We start from the raw sequence: 22,146 nt of genomic DNA, 5'->3' as shown, positions 1-22,146 counted from the left end.
GGAATTGCTTTAAAAGAAAGAAAGGACAGCTTTTTGTGCCTGATTTGAGTGCCATGCCTGTGTTTTTTTGCCCTGCAGCTGTTCCAAAGACCCAACGCCCTGGCGGTGCAGCAGCTGACGGCAGCACAGCAGCAGCAGTACGCCCTGGCTGCTGCCCACCAGCCACACATAGGTAAGTCCTGCCTTAAATCCATCCCATTTCACTGCCCTTCTCTTAATCCAGCGGGAAACCACCAGGGAGAAAAAAATCGGGAGGTTTCAGAGGGTATTTCTGTAGCTGGTAATCAGCACACAAGTGGGAGTGGATTGTTTAAAGATGTGCTTGAGAGATTTGGTGGTATCTCTTGCACACTTGAGAAGGGTTTAAAAGAGCTCTCATGTCTGGCAGGATTGACACTCTCACCCTTCTGAGAGTGCTGCTCAGTCAGGAGAGCCTTTGGAAGTCCTTGCTTGCTCTGAGTGAGGCATAAACCAGGGTAAGCAGCACAATAAAGGGAGAGGAAAATGCCCAATTGAATATAAATCTGGATGTGCTGCCTGGGGTCCAGCTGCCTGGGGTCTGACTTTATAATTGAAGGATAAAATTCATGCAAGCACATGGTTCATATTATTAAAAGAGAACAGACTAACTGGTGAGAGAGCACTTAGTCCTGTGCATAGAAAACAGGAAGAACTGTAGAGTTCTACTCCTGGATGATAAGGGTTGAACCATCTTAGGGTTAAACGTTTTTAACCCAGTAAGCATTTTAAGTGAAATTTTTCCAACCCAGAATCCCACTAGAAATGTGTTGGGACTCTCCCAGCTCTGTGCAGTGCCCTTGTGTGCTCAGTGGAGTTCAGGGATAGACCTGAATTTGAATTATTTGGCTTTTTAACTTCCTCCCCTTCACCTTTCCTCCCCTCCCCACCCCTCTCCTGCCCACCGGGGATTTCTCTAATGATTAAACTGTTCCTTTGCAGAGCCAGGGAATGCCTGTACACCCCTGAACTCTTTCCAAACTAACCAGTTGGAGGACTGGTGTCCTGTAATGGGCATGGAACTCAAAACAGGGTAGTTTGGTCCTGACCTACTCGCTGTAGGAAATGCAGAGTAATAACAAGCACTTAATTCGTGTTACTCTCCGTTCACCTGAACAGTAAAGATCTGTCAGCTCCTACCTGAGCTGTTTTATATAAGTATTTTACCCCTTGAGCTTTCCTCAGGGAGCATTCCATCCTTGGAATTAATTTTCCTTTATGTAAACTCTGTTCAGACTCAGCAGTTTCTCACTCGCAATAGAAAACCCACCCCTAAAAAGCTTAAAAATACTAAGTGAACCCGAGTTTTGTGTTCCCCAGGCAGGTGGCCAGAGGTGTTCTGGTAGGGCTGCAGCCCCAGTTAAGTTTGTTTTCACTGACAGGTATGTTTTCAGCAGGTTTAGCTCCTGCTGCCTTTGTTCCCAATCCCTACATCATCAGCGCGGCTCCCCCGGGGACGGATCCGTACGCGGCCGGACTGGCGGCAGCTGCCACGTTAGGTGAGACCCTTCCACTTGTCTGTGCCTTCCTCTGCACCAGAACTGCTCTGAGTCTGTCCTTGGGAGCATCAAACACCAGCACAGTGTGATTTCTGGGGGGAGATAATTGATGCGATTGTTTGTCGGGGAGTAGAAGTAGAATTCGCCGTGGAAACTCCGTTTTCTGGGGGTTAAATGTGGTAATTCTTGTTTAACACTTGCTGTGGGTTCTACTCTGGTGGTTTCTCCTCAGCCAGAGCAAATCTCAAATGAAGCACTTGCAGACATAAAAGTTTGGGGTGTTTTGGGGACTGACAGGAGCGAGAAATACCTTTGAAAATCCACTTATTAAAGATGGAGGACTGCACCAAAACTGCTCTGAGTGTGTGATTCTGAAAATCAGACATCAGTACGTTGTGATTTCTGTGGAGAGATAATTGATATAATCATATGTCAGGGAGTAGAAACAGAGTTTGCCATGGAAACTCTGTTTTCTGTAGATTAAATGTGGTAATTCTTGTTTAACACTTGCTGTGGGTTGTGCTCTGGTTGTTTATCCTCAACCAGAGCAAATCTGAAATGAGCCACCCGCAGACATAAAAGTTGCTCCATGTTTGGTGAGTGACAGGAGCCAGAGATACCTTTGAAAATCCACTTATTAAAGGCTGGAAAGCTGAGGGTGTTTTTCCCTGCCAGGGAGGTTGTGTCTCGTTGCTGTTCAGCTCGATGTGCTTTGGTGCATCCTGCAAACGAGACCTTCCCTTTTGAGGGGTCTGGGGAGAATTTACCCTTTCCAGGCTCTCCAGGTAAAAACATCCCCTCTCTGCTGTGAGGCTGGGAATGTGCACTTTCCCAGATGGCAGGTGAGGATGGAGGCTCTTGTCTTCGGGCAAGATCTCTCTCCAAACGTTCATGTATCAGTTTCCAAATTCTTCCCAGCTGTCACAGCCAGAATCGTTGTATCTCGAGGTGCCAGCTCGGTGCAGCAGCTTATCAGGCAGTGTGGGGAACATGCTGGACGTTGAACTTTTGCTGGGTGAGCCATAAAGTTCTTGCCTAATGGTTGAGGACAAAGGAAGAACGTGCTTTCAAAAGAGCATTTTCATAACCAGGCCTTGCTTTCCTTGAGCAAGAGCAGAGGGAGCACTCTGTGCTTCAGATAAAATCTGCTTAGGGGGGTTTTATGTTTCGCTGTTGCCACGCTCCACTTACAACTTGGATGCTCGCTGCAAACCTCTCCCATTTTGGGGTGGCTTGTCCCAAATCCAACCTATGAAGTGTGGGTTGTACATGGATGTGACACCCTGGGGTTTGGGACGTGACTGTGGCCTGTTAACCAGCTCTTACATAACCCCTGCTGAGCTTTTAATCTTGGAGACCCGCATCAGGTCAAGCTCTGAAATGGGATTTCACCAACTGTTACCCACTTGGAGGCAGTTTTTAGTGGATGATATGGATGGATATAAAGTCCCAAGATCATGATTTGAAGGTGTGGGCTTTGCACTTGGCTGCTGTGAGCTCTGTGTGGGGATTGTGTAATGACACAGCGAGGTTGAGGGGAGGTAACAACACGTTGTTGGCAAACAAATCGACGCCGTGATTACGTGGGAGGGAGCCAAGAGTTAGAGTACAAGGATATTCCTGATAGCCCAGGCCTTGATAAACCACCATGTGATGGTGAATGTAGTAGTGAATGAATGAGCTGAACTGCTGTTGGCAAACAGAAGTAGGAAGTTCAGTGAGGACTCAGGAGGGAAGAGCTCCCAGAGCAGCAGCAGTTCCAGTTCCAGGCAGGAGAGGCGATTTGGGGATGATTCCTGGAAGAAGAGGTTTCTGCTTGGCCTTTTTGCAGCACCTCAGTGCTTCTAAAGCTCAGCTCTGAGGAACACACTGAAGTGCAGTGGAGCAGCAGGTCAGCATCTTGATTTCATAGAAAAACCACGTGGAAATGAGCCAGATTTCTAGGAAACACCGAGTGTTGGCCACAACTGCTTTGGGGTTTTTTGTTGTTGTTGTTTTTTTTTTCATTTTTCTCAGCAGTGTTGAAGCTGCAGCTGCTGAATGTCTGACTGGGGCCTTAGACATTTGAACTGGGAAATAACATACCCCAGGGTATCTGAAGCATTCCAAAATTTGGCACCAGGGTCTCTACTTGAATAATTTTTAAACTTTGTGACACTTAAAAGCGAAGCAAAAGAATGAGCAGTGCACTGCAGTGTATTTATGGTATTACACCACTGAGAAATACAAGTTACTTTAACCTTATTGGTTTTAGACCCTAGAAATGGCCAGATAACAAAATTCTTGTTGATGTTTGTTTTAGGAAAAGCATCTTTTCTATCTAGACTTGAGCAGTTTTGAGAACCTCTTTTCTGTAATGAGAGGGAGGGACATGGGACAATTTAAATATTTAGAGTTACACATTAAATCCAAAAGGCCTCCCTGATGTGTGTGGAAGTGTTAAATTGGGAGGACTTGAAGAAGCTCATGAGATGGAAGGAATGAGTTTAGAGTTGGTGCTGGTTTATTGCTCACAGTTACTCTTTGAGTGAAGGGGAAACTTGTGTGTGTGTTTTATGGCAGAGATAACCTGTCAATTAAGGTTCTGCCATTATGGCAGCTTTTTCATGACTGTAAGACTGTCAGCTCTGTGATAATACTCTTTTCTTCCCAACAATAGCAGCATTTTAAAGAACAAATTTGAATGCAGAGGGAAGGACTTCTAGAAAAAAACTCCTCACTTATGAGTTTAAGCTGTGGGGAAGATGCTGCTGTCTTTGAAAAGTGCTGTGATTTGCCTTCCATCATTTGGGAAAGATGTCACTCAAAAAAGAGAAATCTTGCCTTTTTTAAGGCCAGTTGGGAAATGATTCAGGTAGAAAAGTGATTCTGCTCTTTGCAGAGAGGGGGGTGATCTGCACCCAGGGAAAGCTCAGTGCTCCCAGCACAGGGTTTGGAGGGGAGATCCTTAAGCCTGGCTCATTTGATGCTGAGCTGTGCCCAGCTCAGAGCTGGAGCCAGCTGTGGATGCAGGCACACACCTTCCAGCTGGGATTTGGGAGCACCTGCAGCTGGATTTCATGTGCTGTCCTGCAGGGCTGTCTTTCCTCCTCTGGATCAGGGGCTTCACCACCACCCTGGAAGCTGAGCTGTTTCTCCCCCTCATCCCTAAAAGGACACGCTGGGAATTCCCAAGGGATCACCTGACAACTCCCTGGAATCACTAATTTGCTGTTTTCAGCCTTGTGTTTGAGGTCCTTGAGGCTGTTTAACCTGGTGCCACTATTCCTCATCCTTGGCTGTTCCTGCAGGGAGCAGGTTCGGCTTCTGCTCGGAGAGATTCCAGTGTGGAGGTGGAGACTGAAAGCAAAAAATCTGTGTTCTGAACACACTTACAGCTGGATTGGTAATGTTTCTTGAAAGGAATATTTGTGGGTGTCTGTGGCCCACGTGTGAGACGTGGCAGTGGGAAGATTTGGGTTCAAAGGCCCCGGAATGGCTTTTGTTTTCTCAGGAATGCACAGCTTTAATTAGTGCCGAAGCAGGTGCAGCATCTCCTGCAGTGAGGCAGCACTGGGCTGTTTCTGGGAGTCTGGCAGTGATGACACACTTGCCCTCACTGAGAACACTGTTCAATAATGAGCCTCACCGTGTGCTCAAAGGAGCTGAGCCAGACTTGCAGCCCTTTTAAGCCCAGCTGCCTGAAAAACTTCAAAGCCTCTGTGTCTCCTCTGCTTTTAAACACCTGAGGCTTCTGCAGCTCGGATGAGCAACCTCTAACTAGGAGAGAACAACCCATCTAGGCTGTGCTTGTTTGATAATTAGAGCTGAGACTAAAATACCCCAAATTTTGCCCAGATAAAAGGTGCTGCAGCAACTTCCCAGCAGCCTGAGGGCAAATGCAGGGTAATTACTTGCATGAAGTGAAGCAATTGCAGCTCTTTCCCTGTTGGGTGCAGGAGAACCCCAGCAGTTGGTGTCTGATCTGCATTCACTGAGTATAAACAGGTTGTAGGCACCCTCTAGTTACGTGTGTGTAACTGCTGAGGTCAAAACAGGCACCACCACCAGGCACTGATTAATTTGCTGCAGCTTTTCTTCATTTTAGCTTGTGAATTTGCAGGTTGGAAGGTAAGAAATAAGTGGTTGCTGCTCCAAGAGCAGTATTGAGTAAGAGAAGGTCACCTTCTCTGCCTGACACAGTAAATCCAGCAAGGAGGGGCTTCAGGGCAGAGCTTTAGTGAGAGACACAAATCCAGATGTTCAGCAGGTGCCTGGCATCAGGGATCAGGGGACTTGGAGCATCTCCCTGCTGTGCACAGAGCTGGCCACCTAAATCCTGAATTTGGGGGAAGCACAGTGGTTAAAACCAGGGTGATATAAGAAGAGTAACTAGTACATGTTTCAAATATGGATTTAATATCTGACATGAAATATGGAATGAATATCCCCAAGTGTTGCTGAATAGGCTGTGGGAGCAGGAGCTCATCCAGGCTGAGATCCAGGCTCTTCCACAGTGGATGGCTTTGGCATTCTGTGGGAATTCATTTGAGCCAAACATATTACTGTGAAAAAAACCCCAAACAAAAAACCAAAAACAAAAGAAAAAGGTACTTCTAAGATTAGTCCCCTTTGTCATATACAAGTTTACACTCAGTAGTGTCTTTTTCCATCTCCTTTACTACTGTCATCCCTCATTTTTCATAGAATCCTGGAATGGTTTGGGCTGGAAGGGACCTTAAAGTCCATCCAGTTCCACCCCCTGCCATGGGCAGGGACACCTTCCACTAGACCAGGCTGCTCCAACCTGGCCTTGGACACTTCCAGGGATCCAGGGGCAGCCACAGCTTCTCTGAGCAACCTGTGCCAGGGCCTGCCCACCCTCTGAAGGATTCCTTCCCAATATCCCATCTATCCCTGCCCTCCCTCACCTTAAGGCCATTTCTAGGGGAATAGTCTCTTAGTTTCTTTGGGCCAGTGCTCAGCCCATGTGTCACACTCATAACTCACAGCAACACTGCAGTGCTTGGTTAGAACCCAAGTGCTCCCTGTCTCTCCTTAAAAAAACCTGCTATTTTTACTCCAAATATGAACAAAATTGATTAAAGACTCATTTATTCCACAGTGTCAGACGTGACTGTGACACTCGACCTGGTTCCTCCTGCTGTGGGGAAGGGGCCTGTGGGATGAAGGATGTATTTAGAAAGGAAAGGAAATACTTCTGTTTTTCTGCTGACCTTTCTAAAAGATATCAAACAGTCATATTAAAAAATATTATTGGATTCACATCCCTGTTATTTGGTGGGAGGGACTCCTCCCTCCAGCACAGAGTGCTCCCTGCTTCCTCAGCCTTGTGCCAAGTGGGATTATTTAAGGATAGAGGTTCCATCCTGCTATCTCCAAATTGTGTGTGGTGTCCTGAGACCTGATAAAACACAGTGTATCTTCAAAAGGGAGGCTATTTCTGCTGCTCTCCAAGATTATTATTATTATTTTTTAAAGCCTCTTAAGTTGGAGGAGGGAATGTGAGAAGAGACAGGATCGTGCAGCCTCTTTTCTGGGGGTTTGCAAATGCAAAGTAGGACTGAGTGGCTGCAAAAATAACATTAAACACTTGAGAATTGATGCTATTCAGCTGTGGAGAGGTTTTGTTAATATATGGAGGAGCTAAATGGTAGATGAGCTGTGAATGTCAGCTGAGATTAGAAGTTTATCTCTGTGCTTAACCACGGTTCCCTCTCTTTTGGTTAAAGTTTCATTCCTTCACTACAAAATTAGGGCACAACAATAAAACCAACTTTCAACAGGATCACTGGCAGCTGAGTTTGACCTCCTCCAATAAGGTAAAAGTAAGTGAAGATGGAATTTCAGGTTTGACTTGGAAGCTTTTTAAAAATGTGTAATAAATGCCAGAGTCCCTCTGTATTTGCGAAGGATTTCACGGGGCTCCCGCTGCAGTGGGATTTGCTGACCCAAATGTGATGAGCAGAGAGGTTTCTGACTGTTGGCCACGTAACCCTTGTCCTGACCCAGCAGCTGACCCGTTCCCTCGGTGTTGCAGGCCCGGCTGTCGTCCCTCACCAGTACTATGGAGTCACTCCCTGGGGAGTTTATCCCGCCAGCCTGTTCCAGCAGCAAGCGGCCGCCGCCGCCGCCGCCACCAACTCAGCAAACCAGCAAACGACACAGCAAACCCAGCAGGGCCAGCAGCAGGTAAGGCTGGGGGGCTCCTGCAGCCCACAGAACGCTTTGGAGCAGCTGTGAGGCACAGAATGTCCTGTTGGAATGACCCCCAAAGATCTTGGAGTCACCCCCTGTGCCCCAGAGGATCAGCCAAACCCTCCTGCAGCTCTGGCAGCCTTGGGGCTGTGCCCACTGCCCTGGGGAGCCTGGGCAGTGCCCAACCAGCCTCTGGGGGAAGAACCTTTGCCTGAGATCCACCCTGAGCCTGCCCTGACACAGCTCCAGCCATTCCCTGGGGGCTGTCCCTGCTCCCCCAGAGCAGAGCTCAGTGTCTTCTGTGAGGTTTCACCTGTTTACAAAAATGCTTCCCAAAGGAAGATGCTTCACCCATTTCCAGAAGTGCTTCTCTGAGGATCAGAACCTGCTGCAGGAGCACAGGGAGGTCACACCAACTCAGCAAACCACCAACAGGCTGCTGAGGGGAGAGCACACCTGGGGAAAGGAGAGGAAGGGAACAAGCACAAATTCTCTAATAAACCCTGTCCCTGAGCTCTGGCAGCCTTGGGGCTGTGCCCACTGCCCTGGGGAGCCTGGGCAGTGCCCAACCAGCCTCTGGGGGAAGAACCTTTCTGTAATATCCAGCCTAAACACCCCTGACACAGCTCCAGCCCTTAAGAACCCTGATTTTGTCAGTGCCTGCTCCTGACCCTCAAATCCAAGTAGTTTTAAGGTGACAAGAAGAGCATTTGGCCTCTCCTGAAAAAAGGACAAGAACCATCTATACATTTTGTTACTTGATTTATTCATCTTGCATGTGCAGAGGGCACAAGTACCTTGGTGGAGGTGAGTTATTGAGTGTTAGTGCTTTGGGAAGCATAAATGACTCAGGCTGTGAACACCCTGAGCTGTGCAAACACAGCAAAGTTGGTGTGCAGGCAGCAATCATCATCTCCCAACCCATCACTGCAGTTTGAAGCTGATGATAATTGTCTTTAAGGTTGGAAAAGACTTCCAAGATCATCCAAGTCCAATCCCCATTCCCTCTAAACCATACTTCAAAGTGCCACAACTGCTTGTTTTTTGAACACTTCTAGGGGTGGTGACTGCACTCAAATCTTAAATGTCAGTAAGTGTGTCCTTATCTTCAGGGTGCTGCCCATTATGAAATACTTTTCTTAGTGAAGACTGGCTTTAAAGAGGTCAAAACAGTAGCAGAGTGAATAGGTTTGGTGTCCATGTGAGGACTTGGAGGCTAAAGATGAGTGTGAAAAGAAAACGTGAAATTTTCTATTTTTATGAGGCAAACTGCAGCTGTTTTGATTTAGTCTGCACAAAAATTACAGAAATTTGACAGCTAAAAGGAGGAAATAAATAAATTTAATGAAGGTTTTTCCATATGATCTGCTGTTACCTCTGTAAATGTGTTAAAGATGAATGTTGGGACAGGTTAAATGGTATTTGCTTTTTTAAAACACAGTGAGGAGGGAATTGTGTCCTTACATACTTCCTAAAGGATGGGCTTTGCTCCTGTGCCTTAATCCCTTGGCATTGACAACACACTGGATTATCCAGCCTGGATTTTTTTCTCCTGCTGATAATTGTTCTGCATCTTTGTGATGAATCACTGTGCCATTTCTTGTTCAGGGTTGGTTGGGTTTTTTTGGCTCTCCCCTGTATTTGAAATTTAACTGGGTTAATTTCCCTGACCTCAGGTAAAACAAGCATTCTAAAGGTCTGGTGTTTGATCACAGTTGTGCTTCTGCACATGCAGATGACACAAATGGGAATCTAAGCTGCTGGAACAGAAGGTGGAAACTGAGAGATGGTACAAGAATTTTCTTCCTTATAGAAGAGGAAAAGCCATCCTAAACATTTGACAAAGTTGTGTAGGAGTGCAGATTGTTGGAATGGGGGAATGGTTTGGGTTGGAAGGGACCTTAAACACCATCTGGTCCCACCATGACAGGGAACCTTCCACTGGCCCAGGTTGCTCCAACCCCTGTCCAGCCTGGCCTTGGACACTTCCAGGGGTGGGGCAGCCACAACTCCTCTGGGCAGTACTTTGCTATTTGAATCAACATTTTGAAACAATCCAAACTTTCAGACTAAACTGCTGGTGCTAAACCCCAGGAATTCAGCTAAATGCTGGATGGGTGAGAGGTGTCCCCCCATCCTTCCTTTGCTCCTCATTCCTTTGGACACACACTTGGATCTGGTCTCCTTTTCTGCTCTCAGACCTCAGCAAGGCTCGTGGAACAGGTATCAGGAACCAGATTGGGCTTCAGTTACCTGGGCAACTCTGGGCACAGCCCAGGAGCTTGTCTGGGGTTTGTTCAGAGCTGCTCCTCACCTGACAAGGGCTTCACACACATTTCTCAGCATCTGTCCCACGGTTCTTCCTGCTTGGGAACAGAGTGGGTTTGTTCTGCTGCCCAAAAGGGAGATGGCTCCTTTCTCACAGTGACACAGAGCCCTCCTTTCTGGTCCTTGGGTGTCTGAAATGGCAGAATAAGGAGCAACTGGCAGCTGAATTTTTGAGCCTCTGCTTTGAAAACTAAAGCAAACTCCAGAGTTGGGTGGTGCTAAAAGACCTTTTCAGATGAGGAGGGTGTATGTTAAGAGAGCTTCTGCAAAGGACCAGGCTATTAAAATAAAATATATCAGTGCCAGTAGCCTTTATAGTATTTTTCATTACTTTTATAGGCATGGAGCTGGCGTGAGTGGGATCAGGAGTGGTGTTTATAATGCAAAGCTGCATCCATAAGAGGATGCAGCAGGAATTGTTTGGATTAAAAGTGCTGAGGCAGAGGTTTTGGAAACCTGGAGCAATGATTGTGGACACTTGATTTGTCACCCTTTTGACACCTTAATAGTGTATTAATAAAAGCCATGAGCACTCCAGTGCTGCAGCTGCACCCATTGGAATTCTGAGAGACTCAAAATCCCAAAATATGCTGAGTTGGGAGGGACCCACAAGGATCATGGAGTCCAACCCTCAGCCCTGCACAGGCCCAGCCCCAAGAGTCACCCCCTGTGCCCCAGAGGATCAGCCAAACCCTCCTGCAGCTCTGGCAGCCTTGGGGCTGTGCCCACTGCCCTGGGGAGCCTGGGCAGTGCCCAACCAGCCTCTGGGGGAAGAACCTTTGCCTGAGATCCACCCTGAGCCTGCCCTGACACAGCTCCAGCCGTTCCCTGGCTGCTGTCCCTGCTCCCCCTGAGCAGAGCTCAGTCCCTGCCCCTCCTCTGCCCCTGCCCAGGCAGTTGGAACTGCACTGAGGTCTCCCCTCAGTCTCCTCCAGGAATTCCAGGCTGTGACAGTGATAGCAGACTCAGGCACACCTAAATCACCTCAGCACCCTCTCCCAGCCCCTCTGTGCACAGTCATTTTTCCCTGTTAATGGCTCTGTCAGGTGACACACACGATGTCACTTCTTGCAGCCAGAGGACCCAGGGATGGCTCCTTTAACATGCTGACCTTGCTGGTGGGTGCAGACCTGCCCCCCCTGGAGTGCAAGGCTTTGGCAAACAGGGGCTGTCACAGGTAATTACAGCAAGGGCCACTTTGCCATCATCCCTTTGAGGGCACCACGAGAGCTCCTCCAGACACAGCACAGTGTGGGCTCTTTGGTCATTATTTCCCAGTTGTGTCACCAGGTCACTGTTTTGTAGAGGAGCTGGTACCTTGGAAAAACCCAGGTCACCTCATGTTGTTGGCCTCCAGCTCCTAAATTGGGCTTTTTAAGGTTTTTGCTCAAAAGGGCCTTTACCAGAGAGCAAATGTTACCTGGGATGGGCAGATGGCTTGTAAACACTTCCATCCAAGATGGGGATTGCAGGTTGGACCATAAAGTTAGGAAGGTTAGAAAAGCCCTCTGAAGATCATTGAGTTAAACCATTAACTCAGCACTGGCAGGTCCACGCTAAAGCACGTCCCCATCCACGTGTTTTTTGAACACCTCCAGGAATGGGGACTCCATCACCTCCCTGGGCAGGCCCTGCCAATGCCTGACCACCCTTTCAGCAAAGAATTTTCCCTGTTATCCAACCTGACCCCTCCCCTGGAGCACCTTGAGGCCGTTCCCTCTCCTTCTGTCCCTTGTTCCCTGGGAGCAGAGCCCGACCCCCCCGGCTCCCCCCTCCTGTCAGGGGGTTGCAGAGCCAGAAGGTCCCCCCTGAGCCTCCTTTTCTCCAGGCTGAGCCCCCCCAGCTCCCTCAGCTGCTCCTGCTGCTCCAGCCCCTTCCCCAGCTCCCTTCCCTTCCCTGGACACGGTCCAACCCTCCATGTCCTTCTTGTATATCAAAAAATATCAAGAAAAGCTGATTAAGAGTGAAGGGAAGTCAAAGGTGTCACCCGTTACTGGTGCAACAACTTCAACTAGATTGCTCCTGCTGCTCCTGCAAGTGCCTGCTGATGGTGACTTGCTCCTGGGCCCCAAGATAAACACCTGGATGTCCCTCTGTCTCCACAGGTTCTCCGTGGAGGAGCCAGCCAGCGTCCCTTGACCCCCAACCAGAACCAGCAGGGCCAGCAGACGGACCCACTGGTGGCCGCGGCCGCCGTCAACTCCGCCCTCGCCTTCGGCCAGGGGCTGGCAGCGGGAATGCCAGGTATGGCTGGGGCAGGAACAGCTTCTGCAGGGCCCAGGGAGAGCCATGAAGGTGGATCTCATGTCTCCATGTGTCATGTTTGCCTGGGATTCAGCAGTGCTTGTTTCCATCACTTTGGGGGTTAATCTGTGGGTGCAGGAGGGGTTTCGATGTGACCCCAACCAGCTGTGCAGCACAGAACCTCAGAACCAGGGGGTAGGTGCCTGTGTCACAGGTGAAAACAGCTGTTATCCACTCTACAGGTGCATTAGTTACTTGGGTGTTCCAAAGAATTGGAGAGTTGCCTTCAGATTTTCCCGTGGCTCATTCGAGCTCATGGGATCTGCATTGGAAACCTCCGAGAGGGATCTTAGTCCTGTTCAGTCATCTTGTGTCTCCAGCCCTGCCCAGGGCTTGACTTCCACAGATCAGGGGCTTCCCCTTCAGGATTGCTTCTTTCTAATTGCCTAAAAACAGGAAAAGGGATAAAAGGAGCAGGTTTAATTCTGATTTATAATTCTTCCTGAGAGGAGCTGCTGTATGAATTCTAACTCTGATCCATGAGGCTGCTTTTGACATTCAGTTATTCAGAATATTTATTGTAATGGCAGAGGACAAACCTAAGCATCTTTTAGAATAATGTGCTGGTCAAATGTAAGGAAAAAGGATTATTTGGACTTCAGGTCTCCTTGCTGGAAGTGTCACATGGTTGTAAATGTGGGTTTTAATAGTTTAAGAAGAATGTTGCTGTATTAAGTTACAAAGTGAACTGTAATGTGCATGTTTCCAGCAAGCTGCAGATTTCCTTAAATCTGTTATTTGGGTTATATTGGAAAAGCAAATATACATTTATATATGTTTATATATGTGTGTATATATATATTTGCAAGGCAAATACTTACAGAGAACTTTCTCTTTGTGACCTCCCCTCACCTTGGAGAAGCTCTCTATTTAATTTGAATGTCTCCATTTAATTAGAACTCTATAGTAAGGTACCTAAATCACTATATACTACTGACAGTGTGCTGCTGCGTGTATCACCAGCATATTTTAAAGTGTTTGTTTATATGTATTAAAGAATGATTTATGACATATATATATTATATATATTTATACATAAATTATATAATATATATTATATATTTTATATATTATTAAATATATATATATTTATGATATATACCTTCAAGTCTCAAGTGTGTGCCCCCTGACAGCCTCAGCCCAGAGCAGGGGAGTTGGACATGCAGAGTGTTCACAGATCTGAAAGGTCCCAGCACAAGGTGTACGTTTAAAAGAAATGGTGGGGTTTGTATTTTAACCCCTTATTTTGATCTGTGTAACTGAATTTACACTGAGGGAAATGCCAGTAGCTTTGAGGAGGAAAAAATTCTTCTCTGCCTCAAAGTCTTACTTATTATAAAGTCATGGACTTCAACATGGATTGAAATTTTTTCTTTTCAGGAGTAGCAGAGCTGTCGTTGCTTTTTCCTTTTCCGCTCAGATTTCCTTTAAAAATGGGGTTAAACTGTACTGTTGTGAATGATGTGATGTTGCACCACAGTCCCGTGGAGATGCTGGACCTGCTGGGTGCTGCCCTGCTTGTCCCCTCATCCCCTCACCTGTGCTTTGCCCCCCAGGGTACCCAGTGCTGGCTCCTGCTGCTTACTACGACCAAACCGGGGCCCTGGTGGTGAACGCGGGGGCCAGGAACGGCCTGGGGGCCCCCGTGCGCCTCGTGGCCCCTGCCCCCGTCATCATCAGCTCCTCTGCAGCCCAGGCAGGTGAGTGCTGCTCCCTCCCAGGGCCATGGCCCCGGCCCCAGCCCCTCTGAGCTCTGCTGGCTGTGATGACACACTTGCCCTCACTGAGATCCCTGTGGGGATTGTTGTGGAGAACATCCCGTGTGCTCACTTGGGCTGAGCCTTCAGAGCAGCCTCGGAGAGGGAGGGGACAGGAACTCAAAGGATTTCACAGAGTTTCATGATAGTTGTTTAAATTTCTCTGCTGGACCTGCTTTCCCATCTGCTAAAGCTTTTGGCCTGTGTAGGATTCTCAGATGACTCCAGGGAGAGCTGAGAGCCCCTGGCAGGGCCTAAAGGGGCTCCAGGAGAGCTGGAGAGGGACTGGGGACAAGGGATGGAGGGACAGGACACAGGGAATGGCTTCCCACTGCCAGAGGGCAGGGAGAGATGGGATAGTGGGAAAGAGTCCTTCCCTGGGAGGGTGGGGAGGCCCTGGCCCAGGTTTCCCAGAGAAGCTGTGGCTGCCCCTGGATCCCTGGAACCCCATCCAAGGCCAGGTTGGACAGGGCTTGGAGCAGCCTGGGCTATGGAAGCTGTCCCTGCCCATGGCAGGGGGTGGAATGAGATGGGCTTTAATTTTCCTTCCCACCCAAACGAGTCCATGATACACATTCTATGATATGATCACCCTGCCTAAAATGGTCCATGCCTGGCCTTTGCCATGAGCTGTTTTGGGATTTATTAGGGTTCCTTGGGAGTTCAAGGCTTTAAAAGGACTTTTCCAGCCAGAATCCTTGGGTAGGCCAGTGTTAGCAATAGATTATGAAACGGGCCTTTTAATTGTTTTTGTGTAGCCCTTGTTTATTTTGCTTTTTCTTTTACTTTGGAACTGGCTGAAAAACAAGAGCCCTCGGGTTCGATGTTCTTGGCACTGCAGATTTCATGTGCTAAAGAACATTTTCACTTATTTTAAAACTCGCGTTTCTTAATTGGCTTTTGCAAGTGTGGGACCGGATCAGTTGGAGTCTGGGATCTTGGGAGAAAGGGACCATTTGTGTTTGATCTGTGGAGCTCTAACAACACAAGCATCACTAAGAACAGCTGGGCACTGCTGGTGTTTGGGGGCTCTGGGTGAGACCTGGGGAGCTGGGATGGGAAATAAAGAGAATTTACACCGAGTTTGGTGTGAAAGGGAGATTTTCATCCTGGAAGGAAAAAAAACCCTGTAATAATTACAAGGAACCCGATGAGTTTTAACCGAAACTGTGATGCAAATGGATTCTTTTAGGCTTTTTAAAGGAATTTTTCCAACTGCTTTTCCTGCAGCGGTGGCGGCGGCGGCAGCCTCGGCCAACGGAGCGGCGGGAGGGCTGGCAGGGACAACCAACGGACCATTCCGGCCTCTGGGGACGCAGCAGCCCCAGCCCCAGCCCCAGCAGCAGCCCACCAACAACCTGGCCTCCAGCTCCTTCTACGGCAACAACTCCCTGAGCAGCAATTCCCAGAGCAGCTCCCTCTTCTCTCAGGGCTCTGCCCAGCCCGCCAACACCTCCCTGGGCTTCGGCAGCAGCAGCTCCCTGGGGGCCACGCTGGGCTCTGCACTGGGAGGATTTGGGACAGCAGGTAAGGACAGCAGCTGCTTCCAGGGGGAAGGGGAGCAGCAGGGAGCCCTGAGCAGGCTGGGAATCCACTGGAGCTGCTGCTCCGAGCTCCTGAGCTGAGCTCCCCTCATCCATCCAAGGCTAAGTGGAAATCTTCCTCCAGGGACGACTTAGGGCTTTGAAAATCTGCAGCACTTTCTGGTGAAAGTTCTTTTAGTGGATGATAATTAGAAGCACAGTAATTAACTGTGTTTGTTATGCACATTACCAGTTGGCCCCTTGTTAAGTATTTTTTCCCTGCCTGTGCTTGGTGGGGATACTGGACTGGCAGGAATTGGCTCCAGAGGAGTGTATCCACCCCTGTGCTGTCTCTTACCTCGGAATAAAGGCTAAGAAGCTTCTCAGGATTTTAAAAAGCTGATCTGAGGTGGTTTCCATGCCTTGTTCTGGGAATTGTGTCCATCATACACCAGAAGAATCACATATTGTGGTTGCAAGAAACGTCCCATCCGTGGTCTGAGTTGGTTTTAGGCAGTTGGAGACCAAGATTTCTTTCAGACCCAAACCAGACCAAACCAGGGAGATGTCTGTGGGCTGGGGGGGTTGTGTTTTGTTTGGGGTTTTTTCTCCTTAGGTTTGGTTTTTTTTTTTTTTAAGTGGAACAATTGTTTTAATTACTGCTTGTTCTCAGGGCAGTAATTATGTCATGAACTTCCCTGCTTTCATCAGTGTGAAGGACTAGTTCAAACATGCCTTTGGAGCTGCTCCATCAGAGCAGGCTGAGGAACATGCAGTCACTACATAGAATAACAGTTTTAAATAAAAACTTACTCTAAATATTTTTCTTAAGCCCAGCCTGAGAATTTGAACCATCTTGGTTTGAGGTAAACACAGCATTTGCCTCTTTCACCTCAGTTTATTTAATTAATTGAAATCCATTACTGGTTTGCTCAGTGCCAAGATTCACAAACTTATTTTCCCTCAATCAATGAATAAAACTGTGATCCTGCTGCTTCTAGAGCTCGTGTGCAGTCATGAAAAATGATTAGTTCATTGCAGTTAACAATTTCACTATTTATTAAACAAGATTTTAATGCAAAATTGATTTTTTTCCCCTCAAGTTGACAGTGCATTTAAAGAGTTTGTATTTGCCTATCAAGGCAGCTCTTAAAACCCATTGGGTTTGTGTGTTAAATTGAATTCTGATTTCCATCTCCATAAAGCTTGGGGCAAACAGGAGCTGTTTTCTAATCTAATGAAGGGTGAGCACAAGGATTGCAGGTAAATGTACACAAAGCTGGACGTGCTCTTAAATAAACACTGATAAAATCTCATGTTGGCTTTGTTTTAGCTCTAATGGCCGAGAACAAACACGAGGCAGTGCTTGTAGGGTGATCTAATATCTGGTGTTAAACTGAGTGATGTTCTTAGGGAAAAAAACCTGGAGGAATCCAGAACTTCTCCTGAAGGTCCAGAAGTGCTTTGTGTTTGTGTCCAAAACTGTGGTCACTTCCGTTAGGTAGATTTTTAATCTTTTGATCCCGTAGAGTTTTTGGAGCTGTGTTTTTTCACATGTTCTCTCAGTATAAAAACCTACAGAGCTGGAAATGCCAAGGCAGGATCTCAGCTGATTTTTTTAAGCCAAGAGTTTCTGCCTGAGCATTAGTAACGTGGGTTTAATGAATGCATTTCACCTGGGTGCTTTGCAACACCTTTAGGAAAACAGGTGGAGCTGTTCAGGTGTCTCAGGCAGCTCGTTGGCATCACCCAGTTCTCCTCTTTTCCCTCTTTGCAGTTGCAAACTCCAACACGGGCAGCGGCTCCCGCCGGGACTCGCTGACGGGGAGCAGTGACCTGTACAAGAGGACATCGAGCAGTTTGACCCCCATAGGACACAGTTTTTACAATGGCCTTGGCTTCTCCTCCTCTCCTGGCCCTGTGGGAATGCCTCTGCCCAGCCAAGGACCCGGCCACTCCCAGACTCCTCCACCTTCCTTATCTTCACATGGATCATCTTCCAGTCTAAACCTGGGTAAGAGATGTTGGCCCAGCCCCTGCTCTGCTGTCCTTGCCATCCTGGGGGGGATTCCTGCTGCCCTCAGTCCCTGGTTTTTTGCACAAGGAGGAGGTGAAACACCGAAGCAGGAGTTGTGTAGGATCACAGCAATCACTTAGGTGGAAGAAGACCTTTAATACCGAGTGCAGCCCTCGTGGTGTGTTTGTCCCTTGCAGTAATTCCTCAGGGAACAGGAGGTTTCTGCTTTGCCTCCTTGTTCCCTCAGCTCCAAACTATGGATAACGCTTCCAAGGGTTTGAAAAACAGGTTTTTCCTGCACAGATCTTGGTAACAGCACCAATTGCTTATTGAGTAGAATAGGGAGGGCTGAGCCTTCAGCTTAAATAGTTCTAAATGTGATGTTTTAAAATACCCGTTAGATTTACAGCAATAATGAGCTTGAAATACAGTCTCTCCTTTTAATTAATATTATCTGGAGCAGTGCTCAGCTTTTAGCTGAGGATTTGGGGAGTTTTCCTTTGAAAAATTCCCCATCAATGTGGCCTTTTCAAAAAGCCCATTTTAGTGCCAGGGAGAAATCCTCTTAATTTTGGTCAGATACATGACTTGACACCAGCTGCACCTTCTGGAAGAGCTTCTGGCCCAGAGCTCTTACATTAAATAAATCTTTCAGATAAATAAAGCAGATATTAAATAATAAAGCAGTGCTCATCTGAACCTCTTGAAGCGTTATTTCCTCATAAATAAACAAAATAGATTATTTGTTGCACCTGCACCAGGTAATTTAGCATTTGCTCAAAAAAACCCACTTTTTTTTTGGTTCTGTCATGTGTCTGCTGGATTTAACAAAACTTTTGGTTATCAAACCAGTTCTCCAGGCACATACACACTCAGCAAACACTGTATTTATCATGTTTATTACATGCACATGTGATAAATCTGATGCTGGCTATAGTTTAGCTGGAATAGGAATAAATGTGATTTCTTTGAGATCAGATTTAGATTTACCATCGTGCTCGTTCAGACCTTTCATAGAACTGGAGGGGTTTTAGCTTTATTTATGCAGCTGTTCAGTCCTTGGGCTGACAGGTAAATAGCCACAATAAATTAGTGCTGAGGAGGGACCAGATTCCACATCTGGCACTTGGAAAAAAATCCGTTGCCCCTGCAGCAAACAAAAGAATGAATCTCAAAAACTGGATCACAGAAAGGTTGATCTGATTGGGTGCAAACTCTGGACAGAAATTGGAGTTAACACTCACATAGATGGGTTGTGCCCCAGAGGGTCAGTGTGGGGTTTCCCACCTCCCCAAAATACTCCTCCCCTTGGAGCCAGGATCCCTCCATGGCTGACTCTGTGCTTGGTGACACTGCAAGTGAAATCTCACCTGGAATAGCTCTGAATTTGGGGGGGGGGGGGGTCACCTTAAAATCCGTAAAAAATAATTTATTTTACTTTCCGTAAGTTTCTCTTTCACCTGCAGTGCAGCACAGTGGGAAGTGGGGTTGGAGTTTCCTTTGGTTATAAAATGAGGTTTGATACTTCCGTAGGGGAAGAAAAGGCTCTGAGGAGACCTGAGAGCTCTGAGGGCTTTGAGAGCCCCTGGCAGGGCCTAAAGGGGCTCCAGGAGAGCTGGAGAGGGACTGGGGACAAGGCCTGGAGGGACAGGACACAGGGAATGGCTTCCCACTGCCAGAGGGCAGGGACAGATGGGATATTGGGAAGGAATTCCTTTCTGTGAGGGTGGGGAGGCCCTGGCCCAGGTTGCCCAGAGAAGCTGTGGCTGCCCCTGGATCCCTGGAAGTGTCCAAGGCCAGGATGGAGCAACCTGGGCTGGTGGGAGGTGTCCCTGCCCATGGCAGGGGTGGGATGAGATCATCTTTAAAGTCCCTTCCAACCCAAACCACTCCATGATTCTATGACAGCACAGACATTGTTCTTCCTTATGAGAGACTCTTTTTCCATTTGGGAGTGATACCAGCAGCAGTTTGTGATCAGGAGGATGAGGGTGATTTCTAAATATCTAAAACTGAAGGGACAGATGGGAACACCCAAATGTGTTGTTTGCACAAAGGAAAATATGAGCAGTGGGGTTCATCCTGCCTGGGCTGTGTGGGGGAGACAACCTGGGGGAGGCACTTCAAAAACTCTGATTTCAGGGTTACACGGTGACATAAAGTTGGCATTAAACCTGGCTTGGAATCAGCAAATCCCTGGTTAAATGCAGTGTGAGTTGTGGGTTTGACTTTGTCGTGTCTCATGGTGTGTGAGTCAATCACTCCTTGGGTTGGTGATGTGTGGAAAGATCCAACTCCAGCTCCTGTGACTCCCTGAAAGCTCAGAGTTGTGAAAAATGGTGTGGATTTATCAAGCTGAGGGTTTTTTTCTGGTGCTGTAAAGTGACCTTGTGAAATGTCTGGGCAATCACAAGTATCTGAAATAACCACACAGGCAGTTCTTACAGGAAGAGCTGCTGGAGGAGGAGAGCTGAGCTAAATCTGTGCCTGATATTCCAAGGTAGATTCAGTGCTCAGCTGTGCATGGGAGTAAATACTCACCTTTGGGTGCTAAAGGCAGCAGGGGCTTTGCTTCCCCAGCATTGATCACAGAGATAAATTACTAAATGTGTGGGGTTTTAATTATTACATTTATTGCTGGACAGGATACATTGGATCATGGAGTGCCAGGACAAGGGGGATGGCTTCCCACTGCCAGAGAGCAGAGTTAGATGGGATATTGGGAAAGAATCCTTCCCTGGGAGGGTGGGGAAGCCCTGGCCCAGGTTGCCCAGAGAAGCTGTGGCTGCCCCTGGATCCCTGGAAGTGTCCAAGGCCAGGTTGGAGCAACCTGGGCTGGTGGGAGGTGTCCCTGCCCATGGCAGGGGGTGGATCACTGGGTGATCTTTGAGATCCCTTCCAGCCCAAACCATCCCATGATTCTCTGCAGTGCCACAAGCAGATTTTGTCAGCCCTTCTGTGTGTGGCTGGTGTGGTCCCAATAAACTGGGGCTGGATGTGTCTGGCTCTGGGTTTCCCAGTTTGGAATGGGGATCAGTAGATGAGTAAGGATTTTAATGCTATGATATTCTTGCAGGAACTGCTCGAGTGAGACCTGCCCCATCCTGTAGTCAGCCTGTCACTTAAAAGGCAGGATCAGTGTGAGAAAAAGGATACAGATGGGGGAAATTAGGGATATTTTGGGAGAACTGGCTGAGGAGTTGATAACCAGTTGGCTGTGACCCCCTGGAAGGGCTGTGGGGCTGCTGGGGGGACAGGTTGGGGCAGTGCCCTGGGGGTCCCTCTGCAGGGACAGCAGCAGGGCTGGCTGCTCCCCCTGTGTTCCCACAGAGCCATCTGCTCATCTTCCCTGTTCCCCATTGTTCTCACATTCCTCATTACAGCAGCTCCTGTGTTGCAGAGGAATTTCAGGGCCTTATAAAAGTCTTGCTCAAAAAGTGCTTTGTCTTCATGCAGCAGCTTTAGTGTTGCTTCCCCTGTGATTTCTTTCTGCCTCATCCTCTCATTGTGCCTCTTTCCTGCTGGAATCAGTAATTTTTCCAGGTTAATGTCTGTCCCCAGTGTCCCAGCAAGCCCTGAGAAGAGTTACCAGTTCAGAATAGGAACTGCTCAAAAGCCATGAGTGAATATCAGTTGTGTGTCCACCCTGGAGTCTCCAGCAGAACCTGTGCCCCTTGTTCTTCCCCAAATACAGGTTTTTCCTGACATATCCCAGGTGCTTTTTTCTACCCTTGTGTCCCAAAGAGCTTGAGGAGCCACGAGCCTGTGAGTCCTGCTCTTTAATCATAGAATCCCAGAAGAGTTGGAGGGGACCTTAAGGCTCATGTCAGTCCACCCCCTGCCATGGGCAGGGACACCTCCCACCAGCCCAGGTTGCTCCAACCTGGCCTTGGACACTTCCAGGGATCCAGGGGCAGCCACAGCTTCTCTGGGCAACCTGTGCCAGGGCCTCCCCACCCTCACACACAACAATTCCTTCCCAATATCCCACCTATCCCTGCCCTCTAGCAGTGGGAAGCCATTCCCTGTGTCCTGTCCCTCCATCCCTTGTCCCCAGTCCCTCTCCAGCTCTCCTGGAGCCGCTTTAGGCCCTGCCAGGGGCTCTCAGCTCTCCCTGGAGCCTTCTCTTCTCCAGGGGAACCCCCCCAGCTCTCCCAGCCTGGCTCATGGGATGAAGGAGCTGTTTCATTGTAACTATTGATAAGATCCCACTGAAATCTGGGATCTGAACAAGTGACATTCCCAACCACACCCTGGCACAGAGGAGCTTGAGGCACCCCAAGATCTCTGGCCTTTGGTGGGTGACTGGTGGGGTTCAGAATTTAGGAATTGTGTGATTTAGGAAACCTGTCCCTCACAGGGACTCTTAATTCCCAGGACGATGTTGAACATCATGGGCAGACCTGCAGTCACCATTTCCATCAGGAGAGAGAGAGATAGGTGGAAAACTGGAGTGATTTGTGGTTTATTTTGAATCTTCAAATGATGGTGGTTTTCTCAGA

The 22,146-nt window shown here is 48.0% G+C and overlaps 1 protein-coding gene and 1 non-coding gene across 9 annotated transcripts in view; both read left to right on the top strand.

Annotated features, from left to right (window-relative positions):
* Positions 1-22,146, top strand: part of PUM1 (pumilio RNA binding family member 1) — an 81,807-nt gene that overhangs the window by 42,200 nt on the left and 17,461 nt on the right. For 5 of the 8 annotated variants that reach the window (XM_064635275.1, XM_064635268.1, XM_064635269.1 and 2 more), the window contains exons 8-14: positions 79-172; positions 1,401-1,517; positions 7,558-7,709; positions 12,149-12,287; positions 13,904-14,047; positions 15,335-15,631; positions 17,405-17,641. In XM_064635275.1, coding sequence (XP_064491345.1) covers positions 79-172; positions 1,401-1,517; positions 7,558-7,709; positions 12,149-12,287; positions 13,904-14,047; positions 15,335-15,631; positions 17,405-17,641 — 1,180 coding nt within the window. The remainder of the gene's footprint in view (positions 1-78; positions 173-1,400; positions 1,518-7,557; positions 7,710-12,148; positions 12,288-13,903; positions 14,048-15,334; positions 15,632-17,404; positions 17,642-22,146) is intronic. The other 3 variants (XM_064635274.1, XM_064635271.1, XM_064635270.1) reach the window with 2 other exon arrangements.
* LOC135402406 (small nucleolar RNA SNORD103/SNORD85) lies at positions 5,088-5,171 on the top strand. The gene has a single exon (XR_010425116.1). It is a non-coding gene; the product is annotated as a small nucleolar RNA SNORD103/SNORD85 (small nucleolar RNA).

Source organism: Pseudopipra pipra, chromosome 24 (assembly GCF_036250125.1).
Source record: "Pseudopipra pipra isolate bDixPip1 chromosome 24, bDixPip1.hap1, whole genome shotgun sequence".
Lineage (NCBI taxonomy): Eukaryota > Metazoa > Chordata > Aves > Passeriformes > Pipridae > Pseudopipra > Pseudopipra pipra.
Note: the sequence above shows the minus strand (reverse complement) of the source record. Positions and strands in the feature narration are given on the sequence as shown.